Here is a 19,222-nt window from a genome sequence, read left to right as displayed (position 1 = left end):
AGCAGGGTTTCGGAAACGGTACTCTACTATCGATCATATTCATACCATCAATCAGGTGATAGAAAAATGCTCGGAATATAATCAGCCCTTATACATAGCATTCATTGATTACGAAAAAGCATTTGACTCAGTTGAAACATCGGAGGTGATGCAGGCATTGCGAAATCAGGGGGTAGACGAGCCGTACCTGAAAGTGCTGGAAGATATATATAGTGGCTGCACAGCAACCATCATCATCATCATCATCAGCCTGATTATACCCACTGCAGGTCGAAGGCCTCTCCCATATTTCTCCACTTAACCCGGTTCTGTGCTAGCTGCATCCACTCGACCCCTGCGAACTTCTTAATCTCATCCGCCCACCTAACTTTCTCCTGCCCCCTGCTATGCTTTCCTTCCCTAGGAATCCAGTTTGTTACCCTCAGCGACCATCGGTTATCCTCTCTTCGCACTACATGTCCTGCCCATGTCCATTTCTTCTTAATTTCTACTAGAATGTCGGTAACTTGAGTTATTTCTCTGACCGACTCTGCACGCTTTCTATCTCTTAATGTCACCCCTACCATTTTTCGTTCCATAGCCCTCTGGGTTGCCCTCAACTTAAGTAGAACTCTCTTGGTTAGCCTCCACGTTTCAGCCCCATAGGTGAGTACAGGCAAGATGCAACTGTTGTATACTTTCCTCTTGAGCGATACCGGTAAGCTGCTAGTCATAATCGGCGAGTGCTTGCAAAATGCGCTCCATCCCAATCGTATTCTTCTTGTTATTTCCTTTTCGTGGTCCGGATCTGCGGTTACTATCTGTCCTAAGTAGACATATTCGCCCACTACTTCTAGTATTTCGCTACCTAATGTAAACTGCTGTTCCTTCCCGAGGCTGTTGAACATTACCTTAGTCTTCTGCATATTGATTTTCAAGCCTACCTTTCTACTTTTTGTGTCTAGATTATCAATCATTAATTGCAGTTCATCCCCCGAGTTGCTTAGCAAGGCAATGTCATCAGCAAATCGCAGATTACCGAGGTATTCTCCATCTACCCTTATCCCTAACTGCTCCCATTCCAAGTGTCTGAATACTTCCTCTAAACAAGCTGTGAATAGTACTGTGGAGATTGTGTCTCCTCCGAACACCTTTCTTTATGGGAATTTTGTTACTTTCTTTATGCAGAACTATGGTTGCTGTGCAGCCACTATATATATCTTCCAGCACTTTCACGTACGCCTCGTCTACCCCTTGATGTCGCAATGCGTGCATCACCGCCGAGGTTTCAACTGAGTCAAATGCTTTTTCGTAATCAATGAATGCTATGTATAAGGACAGCAACCATAGTTCTGCGTAAAGAAAGTAACAAAATTCCCATAAAGAAAGGTGTTAGGCAAGGAGACACAATCTCCCCAGTACTATTCACAGCTTGTTTAGAGGAAGTATTCAGAGACTTGGAATGGGAGCAGTTAGGGATAAGGGTAGATGGAGAATGCCTCAGTAATCTGCGATTTGCTGATGACATTGCCTTGATAAGCAACTCGGGGGATGAACTGCAAATAATGATTGATGACCTAGACAGGAAAAGTAGAAAGGTAGGCGTGAAAATAAATATGCAGAAGACTAAGGTAATGCTCAACAGCCTCGGGAAGGAACAGCAGTTTACATTAGGTAGCGAAATACTGGAAATAGTAGGCGAATATGTCTACTTAGGACAGGTAGTAACCGCAGATCCGGACCATGAAAAGGAAATAACAAGAAGAATAAGATTGGGATGGTGCGTATTTGAAAAGCACTCGCAGATTATGACTAGCAGCAGGCCGGTATCGCTCAAGAGGAAAGCATACAACAGTTGCATCTTGCCTGTACTCACCTATGGGGCTGAAACGTGGAGGCTAACCAAGAGGGATCTACTTAAGTTGAGCACAACCCAGAGGGCTATGGAACGAAAAATGGTAGGGGTAACATTAAGAGATAGAAAGCGTGCAGAGTGGGTCAGAGAAATAACTCAATTTACCGACATTCTAGTGGAAATTAAGAAGAAGAAATGGACATGGGCAGGACATGTAGTGCGAAGAGAGGATAACCGATGGTCGCTGAGGGTAACAAACTGGATTCCAAGGGAAGGAAAGCGTAGCAGGGGGCGGAAGAAAGTTAGGTGGGCGGATGAGATTAAGTTCGCAGGGGTCAAGTGGATGCAGCTAGCACAGAAGCGGGTTAAGTGGAGAAATATGGGAGAGGCCTTCGCCCTGGAGTGGGTATAATGAGGCTGATGATGATGATCATGATGAACCCATAGGCAATGTTTTTGTACCAGGCCTACAGCTATGAAAACGACGTCCCTGGCCGAGCTCCGCGCTCGCAGTCTCGAACTCCTCAGCGTTGCGGCGCGCCGTATGGGCAAGACACAGCCCTTCGTCGTCCCGTTTACCAACACCGAGTTGCCCCGATACATGCGGTACTTAAGCTTTATCTTCGATGTCTTCCGTTTGAAGCCTCGCCAGGAGGCGTGCTTCAACTGTCGTATGCTGGGTCACCGAGCGGATATGTGCCCCCAACCACAAATAGCTACTTGCCGCTGCAGAGGCGTTGCTCACGAGTCCCCAGCAGCCGGCCAACCACCAACCTGTCAAGCCCTGGGCATCGTATACGCAAAGGCTCACACCCCACCGGTTGCAGGAGTTTCGTATCTACACACAGGCCCATATCTTCCCATTCCCCTGCGGACATTGCCACTAACCCTGCCACTTTGCCAAGCGGCCGCCAGTCCCGTCCCCGAGAACGCGGCAGCCAATAACCACAACAAAGGGATGCATCCTTCCTTCCACTGCAAAGCAGCAGTCCCTCATCTGCCAAAGTCACAAGACAACCACCCAAGTCGCAGCAGGAACCAATGAATTACTCTTCCCCCTCTACTTGGACGCAGTAGGAGCAGAGATAGGAGCAGATCGTCGTCTCGGAGACGCAACTCGAGGACGAACTCCGATTCCGGAGAATAAGAAAGTTCTGACAAACATTTGTCATGGAACACGCCACTTACTGATGACGAGCAACGACTAGTACTCGACCCACAGGTACGGGAGCTGGTTAAGTTAGTCCGACAACTGCAACAACGGTTAGCTCAGTCGAACACAAAATGAAAGATGGCTTAGGTCTGCTATGCCTAGATATATGTAGCGAAAAGCAGTGACTACCTCGGGATCAGAAGAAGAAAATTTCTTCAGTCTTCTGCGCCGTTCGGCAGCAGCTTAACTCTTGGCTTCCATGTCAAGCTCGTCTAATTTCACTGCCGTTCTATAATTCATTTACAGGAAAGGAAAGGCGCAGCATGTGTCACTCGCGAAAGGCAAGAAGCGCCGGCTGGCTGCGTTGCAGCGCACTCATTCCCGCTTGGGCGTCATAGCTGATGGCAGATGGGAGATGTCACGTCCTTGATGTCACCCTAATTGAGTGACTTAACTATTTTAGTCTTTGATACTTTCAAATTGCCCGCCAATCGCAGTATTTGTCATTTGCGAAATCCTGCTATCATCCTCAGGGTAGAGAAGCAGAACTATGAAGAGCGTTTCACCACCCTGACTTTGTTGTGTCTTGTTATCCGGCCAGAAATCGCGCTATCACTGGATTTATGAGAAGTTGTTTTTGCGTTAAAACTTTTGCGTGCCCAATTTTCGGTTTAGTATCTTAGTACTGTATCCAGGAAAAAATTGTACAAGGACTCGCTCAACCTGTTTGTACCCCTACCTTTATACCGATCCATATATTGTGGAGGCCCAGGACAAGATGGCCTAAAGACAGATAGGAAAATGCCGGTAAAACCGATCGTCAAATCGTGTTTCTTCAAGCTTCACTTTGGCACCCTTCCCGTAAGAAGGTGGCTTAATGAAAAAGGTATATTTGTACATTGGACCCTCAACTGCACAATATGTGAAAACTGGAGACCATCAATTACGTTTTTATAGTCTGCAGGAATCCATTTTTCACTGGGATATATTACAAATAACTTTTTTTAAAATCTACCCATTAGTCTTTACGGCACCCGGCTTCTATCCGTACAAAGTGACGAGGTCCCATACGACATGATTATGGTGCTGGGCCTCCGCAGCATTTGGAAAACGCGGATGGGATTTAGGCACGCCGAAGAAAATGTATGATCTGTCAGGGACAACATCATTGAAACATTTCTCAGAGATGTTCTCCGCAGTCAGCCTGATCAGCCTCAGTGGATGAATGTGATTGACGCATTGATCACAATGAAAAAGTTTTAAGACATTTAAGTTAAAGGCAGACTATGATTTCTATGCCTGTACGCGTACTTTGTTGACCGGCAATGAAGAAAAAAAAACAGGATCATGGCACAGCGGTAAAGCGCTCGGCTGGAGATCCAAGGGATGGAGGTTCGATTACCGGATGGCCACTCATTTCTTGTTGATGAGGAGGAGTCACACTTCTTTAAGGCCGGCAGAGCTTGTACGGTGGCAGTTGGCCTTGGCTGTCACGTCACTCGGTCACGGCATACGCGAAGCCAGAGTCCTCGCTCCTCTCTTATTTTAATCATGTCATGTCACAGCTATGGAGATCGCAGCAAAGAAACACAGAGGCTTCTGCGCAGATTTGACATAGGTGCCTGACATGGGCTTTATTCAGGCAGAGCTCAGTCCAATGCCTTCACTTGCGTTCTCACCATAGATACCATTTTTGTGCACTGTGAGGAGAATGAAATTAAATACTATCAATAAATCAATCTCTATTTAACCTAACCAGCAACGACTATGCCTTGTTGGCACTGGAGCCAAATGAGAATAAAATGGCCAGAAAAGTTTCAAATATTTACAAGTTATATATATATATATATATATATATATATATATATATATATATATATATATATATATATATATATATATATGTGTATATATATGTGTATATATATATATATATATATATATATATATATGTGTATATATATGTGTATATATATATATATATTGTCACGTAGTGGTGACGAGGTTGGCGACACAAATGAAGGGTCGATGATTGCACTAAAGAAACTCTTTATTTGGGCTGACTTGCGCCCGCAAAATAACTAAGCATCTCGGCGGCGGCGATAGAAACAAACGTGCTCGTCGATCGTCGAACAAAGAATGCCCGTCACACTCGGCAACGCTCAATTTAAAGGCTGCACAGAACAATCTAGATAACGTCGCAAACAGCTACCAGCACGGGCTGGAACATTGTGGAAAAACAAGCGAGTGGCCGGAACCTTCGAGACAGATCTCGGTGCGTCTTGCGCTACAACAAAACTGATAAAGGTGTGACTCGCGACATCGAGCAGTAACAAACAAAGATTACGGAACTGATACGCGGTCCAGAATCAGAGTGATAAGCCTGTATGCCGGCGGCTGTTAAAAAACAACAAATACTGTTTTGAAGGTTTCGCGGCATTACTCCCCCCTTAAAAAAACATCGCCTCAATGTTCCAAAACAAAGAAACTTAAACATAAACACTGCAAAGTTTAAACACCACAGATTATTTAACGCGCGTAATATGGCTTCAGTCGTACAACATCTACAATTTCTGGGCGTGCGCGTCGCCGTTGTGATGCTGACGTTCCGTCGGGAATGACTTCATAGTCCAGTGGTCCGACGCGGCGAAGGATTTTGTATGGCCCAAAGTATCGACGCAACAACTTTTCACTTAATCCGCGACGGCGAATTGGTGTCCAAACCCAAACTTGGTCTCCTGGATTGTACTCTGCATGGCGTCGTCGTAAATTGTATCGTCGGCTGTCGGTGCGCTGTTGGTCTTTAATACGCAGCCGTGCGAGTCGTCGGGCTTCCTCTGCACGCTGCAGGTAGGCGGCGACGTCAAGCTTGTCTTCGCTGGTTACGTGCGGCAGCATTGCGTCGAGCGTCGTCGTGGGCTCCCTGCCGTACACAAGCTTAAACGGGGTCGCTCTGGTCGTCTCCTGGACTGCCGTGTTATACGCGAAGATCACGTACGGCAAGATGGTGTCCCAGGTCTTGTGTTCAGCGTCGACGTACATAGCGATCATGTCCGCGATCGTTTTGTTCAGGCGCTCCGTGAGGCCATTGGTTTGGGGATGGTACGCAGTTGTTCGCCGATGGCTTGTGTGACTGTATTCCAGGATGGCTTGCGTCAACTCAGCCGTAAACGCCGTTCCCCTGTCCGTGATGAGCACTTCTGGGGCGCCGTGTCGCAAGAGAATTTGTTCGACAAAAAATTTGGCGACTTCTGCCGCGGTACCATTTGGTAGTGCTCTTGCTTCGGCGTAACGGGTAAGGTAGTCAGTGGCCACGATGATCCACTTGTTACCCATAGACGAAGATGGAAAGGGGCCGAGGAGATCCATCCCAATTTGCTGAAAGGGCAGGATTGGGGGCGGAATCGGGTTTAGTAGTCCTGCTGGTCTGATCGGGGGCGTCTTGCGTCGTTGGCACTCACGACACGTCTTCACGTAGTGGGCAACTTCGGCAGGCAGTCGCGGCCAGTAATATTTCTCCTGGATTCGACGCAACGTGCGCGCAAATCCGAGGTGGCCTGCTGTGTTCTCATCGTGCAACGCCTGCAGAATTTCTTGCCGAAGCGTTTTAGGCACTACGAGAAGCTGCGCGGTCTTGTTGGGTGCGAAGTTCTTCTTCACGAGGAGGCCATTGCTTAACGTGAAGGATGATAAATGTCGCCTGAACACACCAGGAGGGGAAGCGGTCTTTCCTTCCAAGTAATCGGCTAGCGCTTTCAGCTCAGGGTCTGATCGCTGTTGTTTTGCGAAACTGCTGGCGCTTACCGGTCCCAAAAAGGCGTCGTCGTCATCGTCCTTCGAGGGAGCATCGACGGGAGCGCGGGATAAGCAGTCTGCGTCGGAATGCTTTCGGCCCGACTTATAGACTACAGTCATGTCAAATTCTTGAAGTCGTAGGCTCTATCTGGCAAGGCGGCCAGAAGGATCTTTCAAATTAGCCAGCCAGCAGAGCGCGTGATGGTCGCTTACCACCTTGAATGGTCGGCCGTATAGGTATGGACGAAACTTAGAAGTGGCCCAGATGATTGCAAGGCACTCCTTCTCGGTCGTCGAGTAATTGACTTCGGCTTTTGTGAGTGACCTGCTAGCGTAGGCGATTACTTTCTCCTGTCCGGCACTCTTCTGGACGAGAACGGCTCCTAGGCCCACACTGCTCGCGTCGGTGTGAATTTCGGTCTCGGCGTTTTCATCAAAGTGGCCAAGTACGGGAGGGCATTGCAGGCGGCGCTTGAGTTCGTCGAAGGCTTCTCCTTGCGGCGCTTCCCATTTAAAAGGTACGTCAGCCTTTGTAAGCTGCGTCAACGGTTCGGCGATCCGTGAAAAGTTTCTGACAAATCGTCGATAATAAGCGCACAGCCCAAGGAATCGGCACACAGCTTTCTTGTCATCAGGCAGTGAGAATTGTGCGATTGCACCTGTTTTCTCCGGGTCAGGGCGTATACCGTCCTTGCTAACGATGTGACCTAGGAACCGGAGTTCTTCGTAGGCGAAGTGACACTTCTCTGCTTTTAGCGTTAGTCCCGAGGACTTGATGGCTTCCAACACTGTCTGTAGTCGTTTTAGGTGGTCTTCAAAGTTTGGCGAGAAGACAACAACGTCGTCTAAATATACCAAACAAATTTTCCACTTCAACCCTGCCAGGACTGTGTCCATTACTCGTTGAAACGTGGCTGGTGCGGAGCAGAGGCCAAATGGCATCACCTTGAACTCATAAAGGCCGTCCGGTGTGATGAATGCGGTCTTCTCGCGATCTCTTTCGTCGACCTCAATTTGCCAATATCCGCTCTTCAGGTCCATCGATGAAAAGTACCTTGCATTGCAGAGTCGGTCGAGAGTGTCGTCGATGCGGGGAAGCGGGTAGACATCCTTCTTCGTTATGCTATTCAAGCGGCGGTAATCAACGCAGAAGCGAAGTGTGTTGTCTTTCTTCTTGACCAAAACGACTGGTGCCGCCCAGGGGCTGTTCGATGGCTGGATTACGTCATCACGCAGCATTTCCTCAACTTGATCGCGAATGGCCTGCCGTTCTAGCGGCGATACACGATAAGGGCTTTGGCGCAGAGGTCGGTCGTGTTCGTCCGTTATAATGCGGTGCTTGGCCAGTGGTGTTTGTCGTACTTTCGATGATGACGAAAAGCCCTCCCTGTAGTTTCGAAGAAGACTGCGAATCTTGTTTTTCCTGCTGTGGGTCAATACTGGGTTGATGTCAAATGTGGGCTGACGGAATTGGTCCGGTGCGTCTTCCAGTGGTTGGTCGTGGAGGGCGAATACGTCTTTGAGGTCCGCTAATTCGTCGAGAAAAGCGATGGTCGTGCCCTTGTTTAGGTGCCGGTATTCTTCAGTGAAGTTTGTTACCAGCACCTGAGCTTGTCCTCTTCGGAATTTCGCGATGCCTCTTGCGATGCCGATACCTCGTTCCAAGAGCAATTGAATATTTCCTTCGACGATGCCTTCAGCGGTTTCAATGTCTGTGCTACCTACGCTGACGGCGACGCTTGATCGGGGCGGCACGGTCAATTCTCCGTCGAGGACGTTTAGAGCGACGTGTTGCGTCGAAGTCGTCGTAGCAGGTATGGCTTTGTCTGCAGAAAGCTTGATCAGCTTGGATCGGAGGTCGATGATAGCCCTATTTTCATTTAGGAAGTCCATACCTAAAATCACGTCGCGGGAGCACTGCTGCAAGACCACAAAGCTGGTGGGGTAAGTACGCCCATTTACGGTTATTCTTGCAGTACACCGTCCCGATGGAGTAATCAGGTTGCCACCTGCGGTGCGAATCAGCGGGCCATCCCAAGCGGTTGTAACTTTCCTGAGATCGGAGGCTAACGGTCCACTGATGACTGAATAGTCAGCTCCGGTGTCTACAAGGGCAGTGACTCTGCGACCGTCGATATCAACTTCAAGGTCACTTGTTCGCGTCCTCGCATTGCACGTGGGCCTTAGTGTCCGATCTCGGCTCCGTCGTTTCTTCAGGTCATGGCCGGGGCATACCGTTGTTACTTCGCTGGGCGGCGGTGTCTGCTTGCACTTTGGTCGTGTTGTCGTCGATGACGTCGTGTGGAGCGGCGGTGAAACGGCTGCGTCGTCGTTAGTGGTCGTCGGCGGCGGAGGATCTTCGTCTTTTCGCCGTTGAGCAACCTCACCTCCAAAGGTTGCTGCCTTTAGTTTCCCCTACGGGGGCTTGGGGACCTTCCGCGCACACTATCATCATAGTTACGTCCTGGCGACGCAAAGCGGGCCCTGTACGGCGATGGAGATCTGAACCGACGGCTTGGTGGCGCAATTTCACCGCTACGCAGATAGTTGTCAATTTCTTGTGGTCGTTCGCCTAGGCGGGGTCGTGGAGCGTCGACTGCAAATCCGCGGAGACCGATTCGTCGGTACGGGCAGTGTCGCAGAATGTGGCCGGCCTCACCGCAGTGGAAGCATAATGGCCGGTTGTTTGCAGTCCTCCAGGCGTCGCACTTCCTGGGGCTTGGGGGTCGTTGGTAGGCTTGGCGGGCGGGGGCCAAGGGGCGGTTTTCAGGAACAGGACGGCTGCGGCGAGGGCTCGGAAAGTCATCACGTCGGGGCGGAGGGCGACGTAATGCACCGGCGTAGTTCATCGCTGTTGCCTCGTGTGCTGGAACAGTCGCAGCCGTCGCTTGAGGAACGCCCAGCGCCTGCTGGACTTCTTCACGGATGACGTCCGCAAGCGTCGCCACCTGCGGTTGTTGCGATGATGGCATCAGTCGGCGGAGCTCTTCTCGCACGATCTCTCGGATGAGGTCCCGAAGGTTCTCTCCGCTTGTGGATGCGTTGGGATGTGGCTTGAGTAGTCCGGCTGAAGCGGTCGCTCGTAGTGGCGCATCCGGGTGGCCAACGTCTTCTCGATAGTAGACGCCTCCGTTTCAAATTCCGCCACGGTTTTTGGCGGATTTCGGACAAGGCTTGCAAAAAGCGATTCTTTGACGCCTCGCATTAAAAATTTGACCCTCTCTCCTTCGGTCATGTTAGGGTCGGCGCGGCGAAAGAGGCGCTTCATCTCCTCAACGTATGCCAGGACAGGCTCGTCAGTATTTGGAGTCTTGACTGAAAGAGGGCCTTGGCTCTTTCCTTTCGGACGACGCTTGAAGAGGCAGTAAGAAACGCTTCCTTGAAAGTCTCCCAATCATTCATAGTTGCTTCATGATTTTCGAACCAAACTCGGGCATGTCCTTGAAGAACAAAGTAGACTTGCCTGAGTTTCGCGGCGTCGTTCCAGCCATTGAATTCTGCAACGCGGTCGAAACGTTCCATCCAGTCTTCTGCATCTTCGTCCGGTCGTCCATGGAAGCAGGGGGGCTCACGGGGTTGAACGAAAACAACCGGTGCTGTAGGCTGGGCCATTGTCAGCGTCGATGTCTTCCGAAATCGAATGGGGTCAGGTAGCAGACCGTGCTCTGGCTGTAGGCCTTGAAGTCGGCGGCTGGCTCGGTGACCTGTAGGCTGGTCTTCCAGGGCGACAGGAACACGGCTTGGGTCTTCGCTTGAAGGATAAAAGGCAGCACCTCCACCAGATGTCACGTAGTGGTGACGAGGTTGGCGACACAAACGAAGGGTCGATGATTGCACTAAAGAAACTCTTTATTTGGGCTGACTTGCGCCCGCAAAATAACTAAGCAACTCGGCGGCGGCGATAGAAACAAACGTGCTCGTCGATCGTCGAACAAAAAATGCCCGTCACACTCGGCAACGCTCAATTTAAAGGCTGCACAGAACAATATAGATAACGTCGCAAACAGCTACCAGCACGGGCTGGAACATTGTGGAAAAACAAGCGAGTGGCCGGAACCTTCGAGACAGATCTCGGTGCGTCTTGCGCTACAACAAAACTGATAAAGGTGTGACTCGCGACATCGAGCAGTAACAAACAAAGATTACGGAACTGATACGCGGTCCAGAATCAGAGTGATAAGCCTGTATGCCGGCGGCTGTTAAAAAACAACAAATACTGTTTTGAAGGTTTCGCGGCAATATATATATATATATATATATATATATATATATATATATATATATATATATATATATATATATATATATATATATATATATATATATATATATATATATATAAGAGACGACAAAGAAAAATAACCTATGATGTGGAATGAGAAGTTATGAAAGTTTAATATTTTTATATTATTATTACCCTCGTCATCATCATACTGTCATTAGAGAATACGATAGAGATTTTGTATTTGCACTGTACCTGACTCTGGAGAACCTTGCTTCCTGTGAATTCCAGGCATAACGGATGTGCTGGTGGACGAAGTACCTCAGGTGCGTCTCCTGTAAGGCAAATTTCGTTCCAGATAAATCAATCTCTGCTTTCAACCAAGCGAGAAAAGAAAGCAACAAATAGGGATCTCTGAGGATATGCGAAAATGCTGCGCCTTTGTGACGCTCACGGGACGTTGCGTAAACGCTCTTATTATTCTTGTAAGTCCCATGGTTTTTCCTGCCTCGCTGTTCTGTTTGTGATCACTCCCAAACATATCACAATGCTTATATAGAGGCCCTCACAGCTTACCCCCATATGCATGATAATTATACGTGCTAACTTCCAATAGCTCTTTTTTATACAGTAAGAGCAGCTTTCAGGCTGCCCTGACAAAGCGAATGCCATTCCTGTCGGCGAAATAAAACATTGAAAATCACATTCGAGTTTTTCGTGCCCTTTCATTACAGTATATTCCTTCTCTCTTCCTTCTGTCTAGCGCTGCCGATGCTGGATAAATCGCAATGATTGTGATCGATCCAAATCAGGGTTCCAACTTTAGTCCCATAGTGGAGGGTTTTTTCGAATCGGTCGTCAATGTGTCCCGAGCAGCGGAAATATGAAAACGCACGGCAGAAGTAGTGAAACAATCGCGCCGCAGTTATCTGGAATCTGTGTATTGTATTAGACAACCGTCTGTTGTATTACAAAATAAAAAAGGATAACCAATAGGTGTTCAGTATTCATAATAGCAGAAAACGCAATTGCCATGCAAATATCAAGAACAGTCATGCGGCCATGTAATATAGCAATGGAGATAAAAATCACTGGACGGTCTCGCACGCCCTCCGGAGCAATCCGGCAATGCATAGCTGCGCTCTCACAATGACGCACCTGGTGACGAGACTGGCGCAGCCTTCACTAACTGCGAACATGCCGATTTCTAGGGCTACAAACCGTATCTCATCATTTGTCGGGGGCGCCGCCGGTACGGCCGTGGCGCGCTCCTGACTCAGCGGCGCTGGCAGGCACCTCGCTTGCACTTGCGTAGTTATAATAAAGCTCGTTTTGGCCACTTTTCATGGCAGTGCATGTGAAGCCTGTGTTAACAAAATACAGGAGGAATTGCAAAGCCTCCAATTACAATAAAACTAGGAGTAGGTTTCCTTGTCAATAAATATAGCGGGTAATATAGATGAACTCTATAGTATTAATGAGAGGTGGCAGGCATCATAATTAGGCTTAATAAGCGGTATAAACTGAAGGTTGTACAGACCTATGCACCTACATGTAGTTATCATGACCAGGAAGTTGAAAGCCTCTACGAAGATGTAGGATCGGGAATACGAAAAGTAAAGACGCAGTATACTGTAGTAATGAGCGACTTCAATGCCAAGGCAGGGGAAAAGCAGGCAGGAGACTATAGGCAGTAGGTGACTATGGCATTAGTTCAAGGAATAGCAGGGGGGAGTTACTAGCTGAGTTTGCAGAGCGTAACAAGTTACGAATCATGAATACCTCCTTCAGCAAATGGAAGAACCGGAAATGGACATGGAAAAGTCCTAACGGGGAGATTAAAAATGAAATCGACTTCATACAGTGTTCAACCCCCGCCATTATGCAAGATGTAGAGGTAATCTGGAAAGTGCGATGCAGTGACCACATGATGGTGTGGTCCTGAATTAGCCTAAATCTGAAGAAGGAACGCAACTGATTAGTAAGAAAGAAGTCCATCAACGAATTAGCGGTGAGGGGGAGGGCAGAAGAGTTCAGGGTCTCGCTACAAAATAGATATTCAGCTCTAACCGAGGATGGCGACATTACGCTAGAAGCAATGAGCAATAATTTCAGAGATATTCTTACTGAGTGCGCTCTAGAAGTAGCCGGTAGGATACTTATGATACTGGTAAGCTGTCTAAGGAGACGAAAGATTTGATTAAGAAACGCCAGAGTATAAAAGCTTTCAATCCAACAGACCAGATAGAATTGGCCGAGATATCCAATCTAATCAATAAGCGCAAGGTCGCCGATATAAGGAAGTATAACATGGATGTAAGGTCGTCAATAGTGCATGTTTACTCGGGTTTTCCTTTTGTGTGTGTTTGTGTGCTTCCTCCCGTTTCGGAGAGCCGGCCCGCGAGGCGCGCGGGTGGAGCGGCGCCCGTACCACGGGAGGGGGAGCCTTTTTCTTGTTTTTGTTTACAGTGGGAAGTGTCCCTGCGTGTGTGCGTTGTCTGTTTTATGTCTTTCTTGAGGGGCGGGGGATCTCGCGCATTGAAAGGCGTTCGGCCGTTCTGTGTTTGGCCTGTTGGTTAGCGCTCGAGGCTCTGAACACCGCCGGCGACCCCGTCGAGCGCCAACTGGGTGTTTTAACTGTTTTTACGCTGTTTCTTTATTTTGTATGTGTAAAACGCGGTCGTAAATCTCGTGGGCGTCCTCGAGAGTGGAATGCCAGTGGTGGAAAGGCCGGGGTTGGGACGCTTCGGCGAACTGGACCTCGGCTACGATTTTCCACGAATCTGTGTGAACGGGGGGGACACCAAGGACGTTTTCACGGAAGCGGAGACCGCGCGAAAACGAGGAGGTGCGATGGGTGGCCCGGGAGTTGCGGCCCGAGCGAAGGAGAAGACGGACGTTCTCCGGTACGCTCGCTTGGGACGACGGACTGTCCTAAGCCGGAGGGCGACCCAACTTAGTGTCTGTTCTGTTCTTTATTTCGACTGTGCTGTGCTTGATTTATCTAACCAACCCATTAATTTAGTTAAATCAGTTTGCAAATTTAATTCCGCCTATTGAATTTCTTTCGGCGAAGCAAGCAGACGGGATTATAACCAACAAGAAGAAGAAAAAAAAAAAGTACTTCTAGAAACATCAAAAAGAAGTTTACTATGGAGAAAATTACGCATGCTGTAAAGAACGGGGGAAGCCTTAAAGCGGTAAAGTAGAAATTGGACATGGGCAAAAATCAGGTGTATGCGCTAAGGGACAAGAAGGGCAACGTCATCGCGATAATGGACAAGATTGTCAAAGTAGCCGAGGAATCCTATACAGATCTCTACAGTAGCCGAAATAGTCAGGACCTTAATGAGATTGACTGTAGGGAAAAACCGTCAGACGTTTCACCAGTGACGAAAGGCGAGGTCAAGAAAGCATTAGAAACTATGAAAAGAGGAAAATCAGCTCGAGAGGATAAGATAACTATAGATTTGTTGATGGACGGGAGGAGATATCGTGCTAAAAAAACTGGCCACCCTGTATACGCAGTGCCTGGTGTCATCGACAGTACCGGAACCACGGAAGAATGCAAACGTTATCCTCATTCATAAGAAAGGGGACGGTAAGAACCTTTAAAATGACAGACCAATCAGCTTACTGTCCGTTACGTATAAGGTATTTATTAAGGTAGTCGTTAATAGAATCAGGACAACCTTAGACTGCAATCAAGCAAAGGATCAAGCCGGTTTTTGGAAACGGTACTCTACTACCGATCATATCCATACCATCAACTAGGTGATAGAAAAATGCTCGGAATATAACCAGCTCTTATACATAGCATTCATTGATTACGAAAAAGCATTTGCCTCAGTTGAAATCTCGGCGGTGATGCAGGCATTGCGAAATCAGTGGGTAGACGAGCCGTACGTGAAAGTGCTTGAAGATATATATAGTGGCTGCACAGCAACCATAGTTCTGCATAACTAAAGTAACAAAATTCCCATAAAGAAAGGTGTTAGGCAAGGAGACACGATCTCCCCAGTACTATTCACAGCTTGCTTAGAAGAAGTATTCAGAGATTTATATTTAGAGGAGTTAGGGATAAGTGTAGACGGAGAATATCTCAGTAATCAGCGGTTTGGTGATGAGATTGCCTTGGTAAGTAACTCGGGGGGTGAACTGCAAATAATGACTGGTGACCTAGACAGGAAAAGTAGAAAGGTAGGCTTAAAAATCAATACGCAGCAGACTAAGGTAATGTTCAACAGCCTCTAGAAGGAACAGCAGATTACGCTAGGTAGCGAAGCACTAAAAATAGTAGGCGAATATGTCTACTTAGGACAGGTAGTAACCGCAGATCCGGACCATGAAAAGGAAATAACAAGAAGAATAACATTGGGTTGGAGCGCATTTGGCAAGCATTCAGCGATTATGACTAGCAGCTTACCGGTATCTCTCAAGAGGAAATTCTACAACAGTTGCATTTTACCTGTACTCACCTATGAGGCTGAAAAGTGGAGGCTAACCAAGAGGGTTCTACTTAAGTCGAGGACAACGCAGAGGGCGATAGAACGAAAAATGGTAGGAGTAACATTAAGAAATAGGAAGTGTGCAGATTGGGTCAGAAAAATAACTCAAGTTACTGACATTCTTGTGGAAATCAAGAAGAAATGGGCATGGGCAGGACATGTATTGCGAAGAGAGGATAACCGATGGTAGCTTAGGGTAACAAAGTTTATTCCAAGGGAAGGAAAGCGTAGCAGGGGGCGGCAGAAATTTAGGTGGGTGGATGAGGTTAAGAGGTTCGCAGGAGTCAAGTGGACGCAGCTAGCACAGGACCGGGTTAATTGGAGAAAGACGGGAGAGGCCTTCGCCCTGCAGTGGGTATAGTCATGCTGATGATGATCATTATGATAGAATGCCTAAAAAAATTGAGTTTTCCAGAGTACCCCTCTCATGCTGCAACCTCTTTACATTTGAACGGTTGGTCTGTAAAATTGATCATACAAAGAAGAGTATAAACCAGTATAATGCGGCCTGCTTAATAAAAATATCGGAAACAATCTGCTGAGGCTTAAATTATGCCTGCGCGGGCTGTGAAATTGTCATTGTGTGTATTGCCAGTGCGAACCTTTCATACCGCATCGGCTAAGGTGCTGTGCGTTCGGTGATCCCTCACTTGCTGGCCAGTGGCCAGAACTGCTTATCAGGTTCCTTTGCTCAAAAGACATTTATTTATAGCTCGGTGGGAAAATTCATGTTATTCAAAAGAACTGTTGCGAATTCTTGTTCGCGGCTCCGCCTGGGTGGCGCCGTGGCTATGGCGCTCTCAACTACTGTTCCCAAGGATGCGGGATCGAATCCCGGCCGCGGCGGCCGCTTTTCGATGGAGGCGAAAAGCAAGGCGCCCGTGTACTGTGCGATGTCAGAGCACGTTAAAGAACCCCAGGTAGTCTAAATTTCCGGCGTCCTCCATTACGGCGTCTCTCATTGCCTGAGTTGCTGTTCAATTCAATTGAATTCAATTGATTCAACACCTTGAAGATGTTGGGTGCGCCGACAAAAAGCCAGAAAAAGGCTTGACAGAGGCCGACGCACCTTACATGGAGTTGACAGCAGTATGCACAAATAAGCATTATTTACGTAATGAAGTAACAGTCTCTACATTACAATGATAGCATCATCATCATCAGCCTGACTATACCCATTGCAGGCCGAAGGACTCTCCCATATTTCTCCAATTAACCCGGTGTATAGCTGCTAGGTTTACATGAATGGGGTATAAAGCAGAACGTGAAATACCTAAATTGCCAATATTATACACACACAAACAATCAACAAATAGAAATCAGAGTGATGCAGCATTATTGATAGTGTTTTGTATACATCAGTTTACTTGTGCATTGTTTAGCAAACAAAGAAGAGCACAGCGCAACATTTGCGGCCATAATTGGATCTAGTTTTCGGCACAGTCTATGTGAAACGAGCGCGAGTAGAATAATTTTGGTTTCTTGCTTTTAAAAGAGACAGCTGCTTCGTGAATGAGCTTCGTTTAAAATATTAGTCTTGTACATTCTTAAAAGGATGGTGTCATACAGCTGGGGAATGGGGATGATGCGAAGTGCCCCAGAAATAGGTTTAGTGTGATCAAATCGCAAATAATCTGTAATGCTAAAAACAATTCTCTTCTGAATGAGATGCAGCAGTTTATTATTGGCAAATGATGTAGTACTCCACGCAAAAAAAAACAATTATTAAGAACAGAAGAAAATAGTGCATTGTACAACATCTGTAGAAGAACGGCTGATTGGGCGAGTTGGCGAACCATGAAGGACAGTAATATACGTGCGCAAAAAGACAAGACAAAGAGGAGAAGCGGACAACGACGGCGCAGCGTCTTTTTGCGCACGTATATTGCTGTCCATCATGGTACAACATCTGTTTAATACGCTGCGGCAATAGAAACCGTTAAATAGTTAAAAATCGTTAAACCACACAAACCAACCAACCAAATATTTGTTCCTTCTACTACACTACGACAATGCGCATAGATAATTGCCGAGGTAGTACAGCGATTTCTCTGGAAATACAAAAGTTTGGGCGATTTTCTAATTAACGTTTTTTTGGCACAGCGAAGAACACACACGGAGGAAGCATACTGAGCCCGCGTGCACGTTTCTTACTTTTAGCCACGGCCTCGTAAATCTGGCTAAGGAACGTAATAAGCGAGTAGCGTTAATTGAGTCTCTATGATATATGCATTTCTTGTTCAAAAAAAGCATAAAGTGGTATACACGAGTAACAGCGCTAATAATACTTAAAACCCTGTGGTTACTTTGAGACGTTAAGATTTCGTGTCCTAAGGACGCAAGGAAAAGCACGCACGGAGCGATACACATGCACTTTGGCTCCGCTTGCGCAGCTTCGACGAGAAATGAACTGGAAGGAGGCAGATTGCAAAAAGTTTTTCTAAAATAATTTTGAATGTTTTAGATGAAAAACTTTGCAGAAACTTATCTATAAATCATAATGTATATGAGGTGCTTAATAATGGCGCCAGGCAAAACAATTAGCACTCTCAAATAAATATGAGGGTCGAGTTCAACTATGCAATGACGCGTAGTTTGTTGGTAGTACCCCGCAAAATTGTGATTCTTCTCAATCCCTTGCTTTAACCCTTCCATGCATGCCTGTGTTCCGCCTAGAGGGCTGCACAACTAGCCTAGATACGAAGGGCTGTTGAACACTAGCGTTGTTAGGATTCCTATCTATACTTTTGATTCTACGGATTGCCTTATAAAATACGTCCTGCTCGGAGTACGAGCTCGATGATTACGTCACATTAATTTAGTTTGATTGTCATACGGGCAGTTTTTGGGGTCAGGAAAGCAGATGCCCAATGCATACCAATCCTGTGGGTCGCCACAACTCTTTTGTAGCCGTACTAATAAATGCCAAGTGGCGCTGGTTAAATCTGATTTTGTTTGGACGCTGTGTTCTCGACACTTTTCGCTCTCCTCAGAGGCGGCTTCTGTGAGCAGCAGCATGACTTGATGCGGCCTAATTTGTATATGGGCCAGCTGCCCACCGCTGTTCCATACTTTGGAAGGCGGATAGTTGCACGTCTCTCCATTTCTCCATCTTGAAAGCCATAACCGTCCCTTACGGCCCTGATCCAGAATGACATAGTGAAAATTCAAGTTTTTTTGCTGATTGCTTTCCTCAGGGCATTTTTTTTAGTAAGTACGAGTCATTGGTCAAATAATTGTCGCTTCCTCTCGCTTGCCGATTTATGACCTTAGTGGCTAGCGCCGCAGCCTAGGAATGCTCGCAGCCATTTTTTTTGTTTTTGTTTGCGTTATCGTAGATGGTCTGACCATGCAGATTGGTTGATTCTAGGCGTTGAAAGGCATCTAACAGCCCTTTTCTCAACCTCGGACTTAAGTCATCATTCATGGCGCCGAAACTGTTGCTAGAAGAATGAAAGCCCATTGCGCGTCTTATATTTTCTAGAAGTGATCCCCAGGGGCAAATTTGCCAGCTCACTATTAGGATGAGCACTCTGAATAACATATTTCAAGCTGTAAAAACGAGAAAGACAGGTTAGGTGACGTCAGACGCATTGGCAGATCAAGGGCAACAACACAATAAGTGGACAGACTAATTGCTGACCCGTTCCTCAAAGCGAAAGGAAGCCCTTAATCTCGATGTTTCCTGCAAAACCATACGGCGGAGAATG

The 19,222-nt window shown here is 47.2% G+C and overlaps 1 protein-coding gene across 1 annotated transcript in view; it reads right to left on the bottom strand.

The window, feature by feature from the left end:
- The window catches only part of LOC146194269 (polyamine-transporting ATPase 13A3-like), an 813,351-nt gene that overhangs the window by 696,224 nt on the left and 97,905 nt on the right, over positions 1–19,222 (bottom strand). The window contains exon 6 of the mRNA XM_084596520.1: positions 11,260–11,339. Coding sequence (XP_084452646.1) covers positions 11,260–11,339 — 80 coding nt within the window. The remainder of the gene's footprint in view (positions 1–11,259; positions 11,340–19,222) is intronic.

Source organism: Amblyomma maculatum, chromosome 3 (genome assembly GCF_055883805.1).
Source record: "Amblyomma maculatum isolate TAMU_Amacu chromosome 3, ASM5588380v1, whole genome shotgun sequence".
In the NCBI taxonomy this organism is placed as follows: Eukaryota; Metazoa; Arthropoda; class Arachnida; order Ixodida; family Ixodidae; genus Amblyomma; species Amblyomma maculatum.
This window is presented reverse-complemented; position numbering and strand designations above follow the sequence as displayed.